Here is a 12,348-nt window from a genome sequence, read left to right on the forward strand (position 1 = left end):
TTAGAGTGCCCACTGTGCTCCAGGCCCTGACATCAGGTGGATGTGATTATCCCCATTTTACAGGTGAGGAAACTGGACCAGAAAGGTTGAGTCACTTGTCTATGGTCACACAGTAAATGCCAGAACTGGAATTTGAAAGGCAGTAGTCTGCTTCCTTAAAAAAAATTATTAAAGAGAGTTCCAAAACGTATACCAAATAGAATAACAGAATGAACCCCATGTACCCATTACACAGCTTTGGAAATTATCAACTCATGACCAGTCTTTTTTCATTTATACTCTGCCTCTCACCCTCCGCCTGATTATTTTGAAACAAACCTCAGACATCACATCACTTCAAATGTAAATATTTTGATATGTTATCTCTAAAAGACAAGAATTTGTTTTTAAAAGCAAAACCACAGTAGCATTTTCTCACTTTAAAATGATTAACAATTCCCAAATCTCATGAAATATCAAGCTAATGTCCAGACTTTCCTTGATTGTCTCATAGTTTTATTCATTATTTGTTGGAACCGCAATTGAATGACTTCCACATGTTGCAATTGGTGGCTGGATTTCTTAGGTCCTTCTTAGTCTGTACTTTTCCCCAGTCCTCTCCCTTCTCTCATTTTCTTCGCTCTTTGTAATGGATTTGTTCTGTAGAGCTCTCAGTCTGGAAACTGCCGACTGCAACCCTGATGCATCTTTTAATATTTGCCTTTGTTCCCTATGTTTCTTGTAAATTGGAACTGGAGGCTTGATGAGTATGATTTGTTTGGGCTTTTTTTTCTTTTTTTTTTGGCACAGCCAGCTTCAAAGCTGGGTAAGGGGGTGAGTTCTTCCATTAGGGGCTCCAAATGCCTGCTTGTCCTCAGCTGCTGCTCCAGAATCCCTTGGTGGCTGGGGCAGGATGGCATTCTAATGCTGTCATTCCCCTATTTGTGAAGCAGTGTATCCAGAAAGAGAAACTCCCCTCTCCAAATATTTAGTCACGGCAACATATACTTAATGGAGAAAAGGCATAATGAACGCTTGTTGCTTGCCTTTCATTTTTCCATTTTCAAGCGACGGGTTCATTGCCCAGGACCCCCTGTAAGTGATCACTGAGGGTTTTGCTTAAGTATCACATGACTCATGGATTAAGACATTCTTCCTGCTACTCAAGCAGCCCCACCTTTGGCCAGTGGGAGCCTCTACCCACTGTCCTCCGAGTCTTTTGACCTGGCTCTTGCGGTCTGACAGCTTCCTTGCTACCTGGGATGTTCCCATGTCCCGGCCGCATGTATGCATTTCTCCATCTGTGGCCAGAACTGCTGTTTCTCCAAAGAGACCTGAGATCATCTCCTGCGCCAGCTTTCCGGCTCTGTGGTTATGGCTAGAAAGTGCATCAGGCAGGGCTGATAGCTTCCTAATGGATGTATTTAGGGAGAGAAGGGTTACTGTTGTCACATGTCCCTTTCCGTTGATCTGCAGTTCACGGGGGCAGCCGACAGGTGGGGCAGCTATGAAACTGGGCTGAGATTGAGTGGGGCCCTTGGTGCTGGTGCTGATTCTGCCACTCAGAGCAGCTGCTGGCCCACAGGGGCCTCCGTGCTAATCAGAAAACACAACCCTTCCTGGGGTGGGTGGTCGATTCCCTTCAGGGTCTGCAGCTGGAGAGCCGAGCGTGCGCCCCATTCCAGCAGCGCCTCACCTAGGGAATTGCTTCTTTGCTCTGACCCCCGGGCAGTTCACTTCACCTCCCTGACCTTCCGACCCGTGTCTGCAGGATGGCTCTCTGTCCCTTTCCAACCTCGCTTATTTTCTTTGGGCTCATGTGTCCCAAGGCGGGTGTTATGGGTTGACTGTGTCCTCCCTAAAAGAGGTGTGTGGAAGTCCTAACCTCCAGTACCTCAAAATGAGACCTTATGCAGAAGTAGGGTCTTTGCAGATGTAATTAGTGAAGATGAGGTCATCCTGGAGTCAGGTAGGTCCCTGGTCCAATATGACTGGTGTGGCCACGTGAAGACAAACACGTAAAGACCATGCAGGCAGAGACTGAGGTCGTGCAGCTACCAGCCGAGGAACGCCAAGGGTGCCAGCTGTCTTCACAAGGTAGGAGGGAGGTCAGGATAGACTCCAGCTTAGAGACCTCTGGAAGGACTAACCCTGAAGACCCTGTGAGCTTGGTGTTTTAAGTGGCCCAGTTTGTAGCGCTTTTTTCCAGCAGCCCTGGGCAGCACATCCAGCAGTGCCCGCTTTCCTCTGTTCCCGCTGCTCCGAGGGTAGTCCTTGGACTGGCAGCATCAGCATCACCTGGTGCTCATTCAAATGCAGACTCTCAGCCCCACGCCAGGCCTCCCGAGTCAGAATCTGCATTTAACAAGAGACCCAGGTGATTCGTACGTGGAGCAGCACTGCGTTGCACAATAGGAGGGCAGTGGAGTGACTGCAGATGCACCATTACTTCTGATAATAGCAGTACCGAGCTCTCACTGCCCACCAGGCAGTGCCCTAAGCCCTCCGTGTGCATTGTTAGTCTCCCGTAATCTTCCCAGCAGCTTCACGAGGTCAGTGTTTCCTGGCGCGTGGGCTGTTCGGTGCCAGGGAACACGATTCACACCACCTGTGATTGAACGCCCCCCCGCCCCAGGGTGTTGTGCAACTCAGGAGCCCTGACTCTTATCACCCCATTTTACAGGTGAGGAACCTGGGACGCACAGAGAGGTTAAGTCACCTGCTTAAGGCCACACAGGTCCTCAGTGGTGGAGCTGGGATTTGAATCCAGGCAACTGATAGTTTGTGTCTGAACTCTTACCTGGAAACCTCTACTCACTGCCCCCATCACCACTCCACTGCCTTCTCTCTAAAGGAGAGCCTCTGAAGGCACGGTTCCCCACTACTATTTCTTCTCTCTCATTTATTTACTTATTTTATTATTTTTTATTGAAGTACAGTCAGCTACAATGTGTCAGTTTCTGCTGTATATCTTCTTTTTTAAACGGTAAAATATGCATAATGTAAAATTGACCATTTTACCCATTTTAAAGTGAGCAATTGAATGGCATTTGCTACATTCACATTGCTGGGTAACCATCATCACTATCTAATTCCAGAATATTTTTATCACCCCAATAAGAAACCCTACAGCTATTAAGCAGCCACTCCCTGTCCTCTGTCCCCCCAGCCCCTGGCAACCGCAAATCTGCTGTCTGTCTCCATGGATTTGCCTATTCTGGACATTTCACAAGAAAGGAATCCTAGAATGTGGCCTTTTCTGTCTGGCTTCTTTCACTTAGTGTGTTTTCAAGGTTGTAGCACGCATCAGTACTCAATTCAGCTTTTTAAAACCTGTGGTTAAACGTACATTAACTAAACCTTTACCATTTTAGCCATTTTCAAATGTATGGTTCAGTGACAGTGAGTACATTCGCACGTTTTGTAACCATCCCCACCATCCATATCTGGAACCTCTCTATCACCCCAGGCTGAAAGCCTGTGCATATTAAGCAGTAACTCCCCATTTCCTCCTCCCGCAGTCCCCCAGTCTGCTTCTGTCTCTGAATTTGCCTAGTCTGGGTAGCTTACTTACAGAAGTGCAATCATACAGTATCTGTGCTTTTGTGTCCGACTTCCTTCACTTAGCCTAATGTTTTCAAGGCCCATCCACGCTGTAGCTGGTATCTGTGCTTCACTCCTTTTTATGGCAGAGCAATATCCCATTGTATGGATGGACCACGATTGTCCGTCTGCTCGTCCACTGATGGACATCTGAATGCTGTTTCCACTTTTCAGTGATTGTGAATGTTACTGCTGTGAATGTGCATGTGAAAGTTTTTGTTTGAAGACCAGTTTTAGCTCTTTTGCTTTCCCGTTTCTTAAGGAATCTGGTCCTTGGGTCCAGCAGCAGGAGGAGGGAGTGGGTGGCGGCAGCTGTGTGGGGGTTCGGGACTGGGGGAGATCCTCCTGGGTGCCCCAGAGACAGAGGTAGGGACCCTCGCACAGGGCCCAGCCGGGGCTGAGTGGCCAGGGGCCCGCTGACCTGTCCCTGGAGGTTGGCTGGCATTTTGTTGCCTTGCATACGCAGCAGGTAAAGTTGGGGTGTCTCTTTAAAAAGAAATAAAGAACAGAAACGAGGGAAAACCGTGGAGACCAGAGGGAAGTCTGTTCTTTTATTCACGTCCACACTCAGACCTGTGTTGTGCTGACCTCTGAATCAAAGCTGTGAGGGCTGAGCAATCAGCAATCTACTCAGACGTCCCAGCAGCCCCAAACCTGCCCATTGTGGGCCCAGATGGAGGAGGAGGCGGGGGAGCAGGTGCTGTCATTTGAAGCAGGAAGCTGGAGTTGGAAGGATGATGGTGCTAACAGTGCATCTGGTCATTCTAGAGAAGAAAGCTCAGCTCAGCCCCGACGGTTCACACCCTGAATCAGCCAGTCTCTTGGGGTTTCTGAAGGGCTCATAGGGGCCTCTGCTTTGTTGGGTGTGAGTTCCTTCCTCCTTTGTTCCTCGAACTGAGTTAACCTTGAAAAGGAAATAGAGGGAGGGCTCTTGGTTGGCAACGAGCACACGATTCACCTGGGGTCTCGTTAAAGTAGAGATCCAGGTTCAGGAGGTCTGGGACGGGGGCCACCGATCCCGCATTTCTGAGAAGCGCCAGGCATGTGGAGAAGTGGCCGAGGGGCGGGCAGAGGTGGATTTAGCTGCCTCCCCCTCACACTTTGGGCTCGCCTTCCTCCCACATCTTCAGGAGCAGAAGAGCCACCTGACTCGAAGTGGATGTTGGGGCTGAAGAAATAAATAGCAGCACCCTACTTGCTTTTAACAGTGGGGGGAAACACGTAATGGAAGATCCAAAATGATCGTCACTGGCCAAGGCTGCTTCTCACTTTCTTCCGTTCTCAAAAATCCTGACCGTGAATGAGTCGGATGATAAGTACAGTGATATTAACCACAGCCACCTGAGGCCCCCTCTGGTCTGGCATCGTTGGTATTTTTTCCTCCCAGAAGCCTGGGGCATCTGAAGTAAATATTACTCTCCCATTTTAAAGATGAGCAAACTGAGGCTCTGAGAGGTTTACTACGTGGTCCAGGGCCATGTACCCAGCAAGGATGGAGCATGAATGTGGATCAGGGCTCTCTGGCTTTCACTGCACCCACAGTCCAGGAGGGGGCTGGGATGAGCATTTGTACTCCATAGAGAGGGGTGCTCCCCCCTTTTTTTTGGGCAGAGGGACTGGTAAGCCTAGATGAAAGGACCTGCATTCTGGAATTTTCCTCATGCACCCAGCTGTAATGACGAATTACTCAATTGGGGATTTTTAAGTCTGATTTTTTTTTTTTATCACACGTAGCCCCCAGAATATTAATTGATGAGCTTGGTTTATTCTGAAAGGCATGTTGCCTCAATGCAAAGTTGAGGCTGCCTCTGCTGATTTCTTTATTTTTCTAACTTTTTCATTCAAATTTACATAAAAGCACAGAGAATAATGACCCTGGTATTCCCACTGCCTGGGTTCACTCATGCTCAACACATGACCATTTCGTCTTCACCCCACCTCCACTCCCCACCCCCGGATTATTTTGAAGCAAATTCTAGACATCCTCTCAGATGCTATTTTAGTAGCAAAGTAAACCAAGGAGAGAAGATACTGTCTTTCCTCTACCAAGGTGAAAAGCAGCTTTCCAGAGGGTCTGTAGGATGACTAGAGAATTTAAAATAGGATGTTGTATGAGGAACTCAGTTTTCAAAGTAATATAAACAAACAAAAGGCAACTTTTAAAGATACTGTTAGATCACTGCTGAATTTAGGATTAAATCAGCCTTTTCCCCCCCAAATCAAATGTGCTCCAGAAGTTCGTGGGGAAGGGGATGTGTGTGCCTTGGGACGCTGTCCTCCCTACCCTGATCTGACTCTGCTGTCTAGACAGAGCACCACCCCCAACCTGTGTCCATTTTTTAGAGCAGTTTTAGGTTTACAGAAAAATTGGGCAAAAGTACAGAGTTCCCATGATGCCCCTCCCCCCCAAAGTTCCCCCTATATTAACGCCTTGGATTAGTATCATACATTTGTTATGAACTAACACGTTATTTTTTTTTTCCATCAGGTTTCACTCTTGGTGTTGTACGTTCTACAGGCTTTGACAAATGTATGATGTCATATGTCCACCGTGACAGTGTCATACAGACTAGTGTCACTGCCCTAGAAATCCCCTGGACTCCAGCTATTCACCCTCCCTCTCCTCTAACCTTTCAACCACTGATCTTTTTACTGTCTCCATAGTTGAGTCTTTTCCAGAATGTCATATTGTTTGACTCCTACAGTAGATATTCAGACTGGCTTCTCTCTCTGCGCAATATGCGTTTAAGTTTCCTCCATGTCCTTTCCTGGCTTGGTAGCTCACTGCTTGCTAGTGCTGAATACTACTCCACTGTGTGGGTGTGTGGTGGTTTATCCACTGACCTATTTAAGGACATCTTAGTTGCTTCCAATTTGGGGCAATTATGAATATAGGTGCTATAAACATGTGTGTGTGTGTGTGTGTGTGTGTGTGTGCGCGTGCGCGCGCGTGCAGACGTAAGTTTTCAGCTCACTTGAGCAAGTACTGAGTGCAACGGCTGGGCTGTATCTCATGTAGAATTTTTAGGGTGACTTGCCAAGATTTTTCTTTGGTCAATGGCTTCAATCAGAATGTTTAAATTGAGGTGTAGTGCACATAAAGTTAGGTGCACGGATCCTAAATGTACAGTTTGATGAATTTTTAATATGTGTGCACACAAGGGATCAAGATACAGAGCATCTCCAGCAGCCAGCAGGCCCCCTGTGTGCCTTCCCAGTCGCTGCCCCCTCTACCATCCCAGAGAGAACACTGCTCTGACTTCCAGCACAACCCATTCTGGCAGTCAGGCAGCTCCCAGCCTGCAGCTTTGGAAAGGAAATTTTTTTTGAAGGGGAGAGGCCATTAGTGGCAGTTTGCTTCATTTTGGTTTGTTTTGAACAGAGCCTAAATTCATCACCAAATTCTTCCTGCCGGTCAGGAGCAGGGATTGGCACAAATTCTGGGTGAATATTTTCGGCTGTGCTGGCCAGTGCATGAGTGAATTCCAATAAAACTTTATTTAGAGAAACAGGAAGTGGGCCAGATTTGGCCCTTGGGCCAGAGTTTGTGATTCCAGGATAGAGCAGTGCTTGTCCTTGGTGAAGTTCACGTCCAGGCCCCACTCTAGATCTGAACCTGCGTGCTCTGGGACTGGGGAAACCCTGTGCTCCTTTCAAGGCCTCCTCAGGTAACTGTGAAGCACAGGCCAGGTTGAGAACCTACTGGGTTTCCCTTCAAGGGGGAGACAACATGTGTCCTCGGCCCAGAAACTGTGAAAATAGATTTACACTTTAACAAGAGCCCAGCAAGCCCCTCCCTACCTTAACACTGAATTAGGTAATCTCATCTCCCCTTTCACTGTCTGTCATTCTCCCCTCCTCCTCTTGAGGTAACAGGCTTCTGCCTTTCCGGGTTGGGGGAGCGTGATGGATACTGACCGGCAAACACTCCCCACGAAGGCTGAGGGTAAGGAAGCTTCCTCGGTGAAAGCAGAGGGGCTGGGGGAATAGGGCAGATCAGGAGTCTTGGGGGATCCCTGCTCAGATGAAAAAGTCAGCCCCTGGGGAGTGAGAGAGAGTAAGCTGTGGTCAGAGGGGGAATTTTACCATTTGGCTCCTTGGAGGTGGAACAGTTTCGAGTGACTGTGAAGCTGAGATAACAGTTGTTCAGTTACTGAGTGTGGTCTGTGTTTCAGGCACTTTCTACGCGCCACCTTCACTTGATCTTTTTTCACTGAGTACCCTAGGCAGTGGCCATGGTTGCCATTCCCATTTTACAGAAGTGGAGACTGAGGTGATGAGCGGTTATATAGCTTAGGGATGGCCATGGAGATGGAGCTACTCAGAGGCTGAAGCCAGGATCTGGACCCTGGCAGTCAGGCACCTCTGTACCATTTGCCTCTCAAGGGGGCGACCAGGTAGGTGCCAGTGAGGGTGAGTTGGAAGCCAGTGGCATTGAGATATGGAGGGGACTTTGGTGCATCTGTGCTCTGTGGCTATGGAAGTGGCAGGAGAGAAGGCTGGGGGCACAGGGGACCCCATGGTAGGGAAGGGTAGGCAGGCTCAAGCCACAGCCTTCAAAACCCCCAAAACTAGAAAGCCGATCTGAGACCACATTCGTGTTCGCCGGGGGCACGGGCCAGGCAAACTCCAGAGGTAGACTGAGTCAGGCTTTGGAGGGTTGCCCAGAGAGCAGCCTGCATAAAACAGGATGAAAGCAGGATCTGAAAGTACAACGAGCATCCTTTTCTGCTTGCTTTTGGCTTGGTTTGAACAACAGCAGCAACAACTGTAATACCTTCCACTCAAGGAAACAGTCAGGTACCCAGGACCCAACTAAACAGAACTTTCCAACAACTGGAATTTTTTCTGCATTTTCTGTCAGGAAACCACAGTCTAAAAAAGAAAAACAGTGGGTGGGCAGGGGATTTATTCGAACGCATACCTTCCAGGTATCACCCTGGGTCAGTGTACTCTTGGGTCCGTCCTACACCTCTTCAGTCTATGCTGTCCTACAGCGAGGACAGGTGTTCCCAGTGGGCCTGCGCGGGCTGGTCTACACGGCCCGATACAAGGGACGTTTGCCGAGAACTGGGATGCCAGGCGCTCCCGGGGATACAAAATTATCTCAAACGTGGTCTCTGCTGTTGAGGGATGTTCAGCCACTAGAAGAGGACTCGTTTATTTTCAGGGTGAAGAGGGAAAGATTGTGTTAAGATAGTTGAAAGCTCCTCGGTAAGGTTTAAGGCGGAAAGGGTGTTAAGAGACTCCCAAGAGTCTTATCTCCTGTAACATTCCAGGTTTGCGACTTCTGTGTGATCATGTAGTTCTTAAATGCCAGGTACGGCTGCCAGGAGAACTCAGCATCCGCGAGGCGCAGGTGAGAACGTTCTGCAGAATTGCTGGTATCTGGGCACAGCCCCACCTTCCTGCCCCTGTATCTCAGTTAACATTCTCTTGGGAGTCAGGAGCCCCTAGTTCTACAGGAGCCTCCAGTGTACTTACTCTGACCGTGGTCCTTCTCTGGAGGATCAAGTGGGCTCGTCCCCTGCAGGCCCGCCCGCAGCCTCAGCTCCCCCAGACGTGGCACGCTGGCAGGCCAGTGTGAAACACAGCCTGCAATGTTCTACTAACATAGTCGCCATCATTTAAAAATCCGGTTTCCCTTTGCAAACCTGGATTTCTGGCTTCCTGTGAAGATCCTGGGACCTGGCAGTCCTGGGTGAGGTTTGCAGAGCAAAGTCACCTGCCCTCCCTCCCCTTCCTCCCCAGCACCGGGTGGCATTTCATTGTCCCCCATCACGGGGCTTCCATGGCTGCCTTGTTCCATCCCTGAAGTGCAGCTCCTCACCAGCAGTGTGGATTTGACCCGGCCCATTGTTCACACTTCCCTCCGTCCAGGAGCACGCGCCCCCCAGTGACGTGAGGCTTCTGCACCCGTGGGCTGCACGTGGATGTTCAGTGACTGGCGGAATAACCCAACCTTTCCCTTTGGGGAACTGGTCGCTGTCCCTGCCAGGTGGGAAGGCAGCGATCACCATCGGGTTTCACTCCAAAGTTTTGAAGAGGACAAGTAATATTTGGAATCAAATTAGGGGAAAGTACTGGATTCTTCGAGAGGGAGGGAAAAAAATGCTGGTGTGGTAATGACTTGTTTTGAGCCTTCTAATGTAGGGACGTTTCCTTGGAGCTGCAGCCTGAGTGAGTTTGGGCTTAAATGCACAGGGTGGGGGGAACACGAAGCAGCCAAACCGAAGAGTGGGTTCAGCCACAGCCTTTCGGGCCCTGGAGTGAGGGGCTTCTGGGCTCTTTCCTAGGCACCCGTTGGCCACTTTCTTCCACCTGTTTTTCCGGGTGAGCGCCATCGTCACCTACGTGTGCTGTGACTGGTTCAGCAGAAGCTTTGTGGGCTGTTTTGTCACCGTGCTTCTCCTCCTGTCCTTCGACTTCTGGTCAGTGAAGGTAAGGCCCCCTCGCCTGTGACACCCTCGCTCCTGAAACGCGCGGGCTGCCTTTCTGGAAGGTCGCGCTCTGGATGCAGGTGGCTGATTTGGGCCAAGAGGAACTTTGGTTTAAACTGCTGATATGTATCTAAGAATGCTGAGCCCATTTCACTTAAAATCAGAGGAAAAATACACTGTTTAAGTCAATAAATGGCTTTTGGTGTCCACTGTCATGGTTGCAATCATGTATCATATAAGGGTGACAACCCCATATGGCTTTGAATTTTTTGGTAAAATTTACATATATATAAGTAATATATTTAAATCTTGTATATAGTATGAATACATATATATATATATATATATATATATATATCTGGGGACTCTGTCCCTTTTTTAGGGTAAGCTTAGTTAAAAATTAGAAGCCTGGAAAACTAGTCTTGGGAAACCAGCCCCCTTCTCCTGCTCCCTGTACAAGTTCAGCATGAACTGGTGACTTATTTTATTCATCGATGAAAAGATGAGGCCTCTTTCTGGATCCGTGGCCTAGAGGTGTCCTGTCCATTGTCCTCAGAATGTAACCGGACGACTCATGGTGGGCCTTCGCTGGTGGAACCAGATAGATGAAGATGGGAAAAGCCACTGGATTTTTGAAGCCAGAAAGGTATTCTCCAACACATGTCAAGCCAGAACCGGGAAAACGGCTGTGAAAAGTTTCTGTGGGTTCCTTTTGAGCTGTGTGCGACCTGACCCCCGCTGTACGCAGAACCCACCGCTGCTGGCGCTCCACAGCCGCACGTGGCAGAAACGTGTAACCTGAATGAAAATGACAGCACGTGCCTTTGCAACCATTTTCACCTTTTTATACAGTTCATCCTTTTATTTTTCCTTTCGTTTTTTTCCCCGTAACAGAGGCACTGGGGATTGAAGGCCTCACCTGCTTTAATTTCTTTGTTTTTTTTTTAATGGAAGTACTGGGGACTGAACCCAGGACCTTGGGCATGCTAAGCACGAGCTCTACCAGAGCTATACCTCCACCCCTCGTTTTCGTTAGTTTTAAAACCAAATCACTTTCCTGCTACAGGTCTCTCCAAATAACACAGCTGCCACGGAAGCGGAAGCAAGGGTCTTCTGGCTCGGCCTCATTATCTGCCCGATGATCTGGATCGTGTTCTTCTTTAGCTCCTTATTTTCCTTGAAGCTCAAGTGGCTGGTAAGGCAGCGCTCGCTCTGACGGCTGCACAGAACCAGCGGTTGCAGGAGTGGGTTTTTTGTTATTACTGATCAAGACGGCCTTAGAGACAGAATTCACACACCAGGCAGTGCACCCATTTGGTGGGTACCATTCAGTGGCTTCTAGTCTCTTCACAGGGTTGTGCAACCATGACCACAATGTTAGGGTATTTCATCACCCCAACAGGAAACCCTGAACCCACCCGATAGCCATCACCACCACCTCGCCCCTGTTCCCCCAGCCCCTGCCACATACCGATTTCTCTGGTTTTATAGATTTGGCTATTCCAGACATTTTCTACAAACAAATCATACAATATGTGATCTTTTGTGACTGCTTTCACTTAACAATGTTTTCAGGGTTCACCCATGTTGTAGCCTATCAGGGCTCTCTCTCTTTTTAATGGCTGAATAACCTTCCATCATCTGGATGGGCCACATTTTGCTTATCCATCATCCACCGATGGACATTTGGTTGTTTCTACCTTTTGGCTCATATGAATAGTTGCTGGGAGTTTTTAGGAAAAGTGGATGACATCCTGCCTTGAATAGGGAACTCTTCCTCGGTAGCAATAAGCTAGCCTCAGAGTCCTGGAGTTGTGTTTTGGAGTTATCGTATTTCACTGCCATGATCTGGTTCAGTCAATGAGAAAACAAAATATCCAGATAGTGTGAGCAATAGCATAACTAAGAGTGGGTTCTGGAGCTTGGATCCTGGCTTAGCCTCACGCCAGCTCCAGGACCTCGGGCAGCTGTAGCTTCTCTGGGCTGCCGTGTCCTCCCTGTAAGATGGGACCATAATGGCACCAACGTCTTGGGTTCCTGGTGATTAAGTATTTAATATGAGTATTTCAGTGTGTTCCCTAAGGGTTGGCTGTTACTACTAGGCGTGGGTCAGAGCCACTCCTACTTGGTTTGGGAGGAACATTTCGATATATGCTCTTAGAAGAATTACCTTTTCTCTGTCTGAGTGCAGGCCCTCGTGATAGCTGGGATCTCTCTCCAAGCCGCGAACCTGTACGGCTACGTCCTGTGTAAGCTGGGAGGCGAGAGTGACATCAGCAAGGTCACAGCCAGTTTCCTGTCCCAGACGGTGTTCCAGACGGTAAGC

At 48.7% G+C, this 12,348-nt stretch overlaps 1 protein-coding gene across 11 annotated transcripts in view; it reads left to right on the top strand.

Annotated features, from left to right (window-relative positions):
- Nucleotides 1-12,348, top strand: part of TVP23A (trans-golgi network vesicle protein 23 homolog A) — a 54,393-nt gene that overhangs the window by 38,305 nt on the left and 3,740 nt on the right. For 8 of the 11 annotated variants that reach the window (XR_004312758.1, XR_004312757.1, XM_032460805.1 and 5 more), the window contains 4 exons: nucleotides 9,879-10,023; nucleotides 10,579-10,668; nucleotides 11,089-11,217; nucleotides 12,214-12,342. Coding sequence is in view for 9 of the 11 variants with exons in the window: in XM_032460805.1 (XP_032316696.1) it covers nucleotides 9,879-10,023; nucleotides 10,579-10,668; nucleotides 11,089-11,217; nucleotides 12,214-12,342 (493 nt within the window). In the remaining 2 variants the exon portion in view is untranslated. Of the gene's footprint in view, nucleotides 1-7,458; nucleotides 7,529-8,861; nucleotides 8,942-9,154; nucleotides 9,581-9,878; nucleotides 10,024-10,578; nucleotides 10,669-11,088; nucleotides 11,218-12,213; nucleotides 12,343-12,348 lie in introns of those variants that run through there. The other 3 variants (XM_032460812.1, XM_032460811.1, XM_014564230.2) reach the window with 3 other exon arrangements.

This window comes from Camelus ferus, chromosome 18 (genome assembly GCF_009834535.1).
Source record: "Camelus ferus isolate YT-003-E chromosome 18, BCGSAC_Cfer_1.0, whole genome shotgun sequence".
NCBI lineage: Eukaryota > Metazoa > Chordata > Mammalia > Artiodactyla > Camelidae > Camelus > Camelus ferus.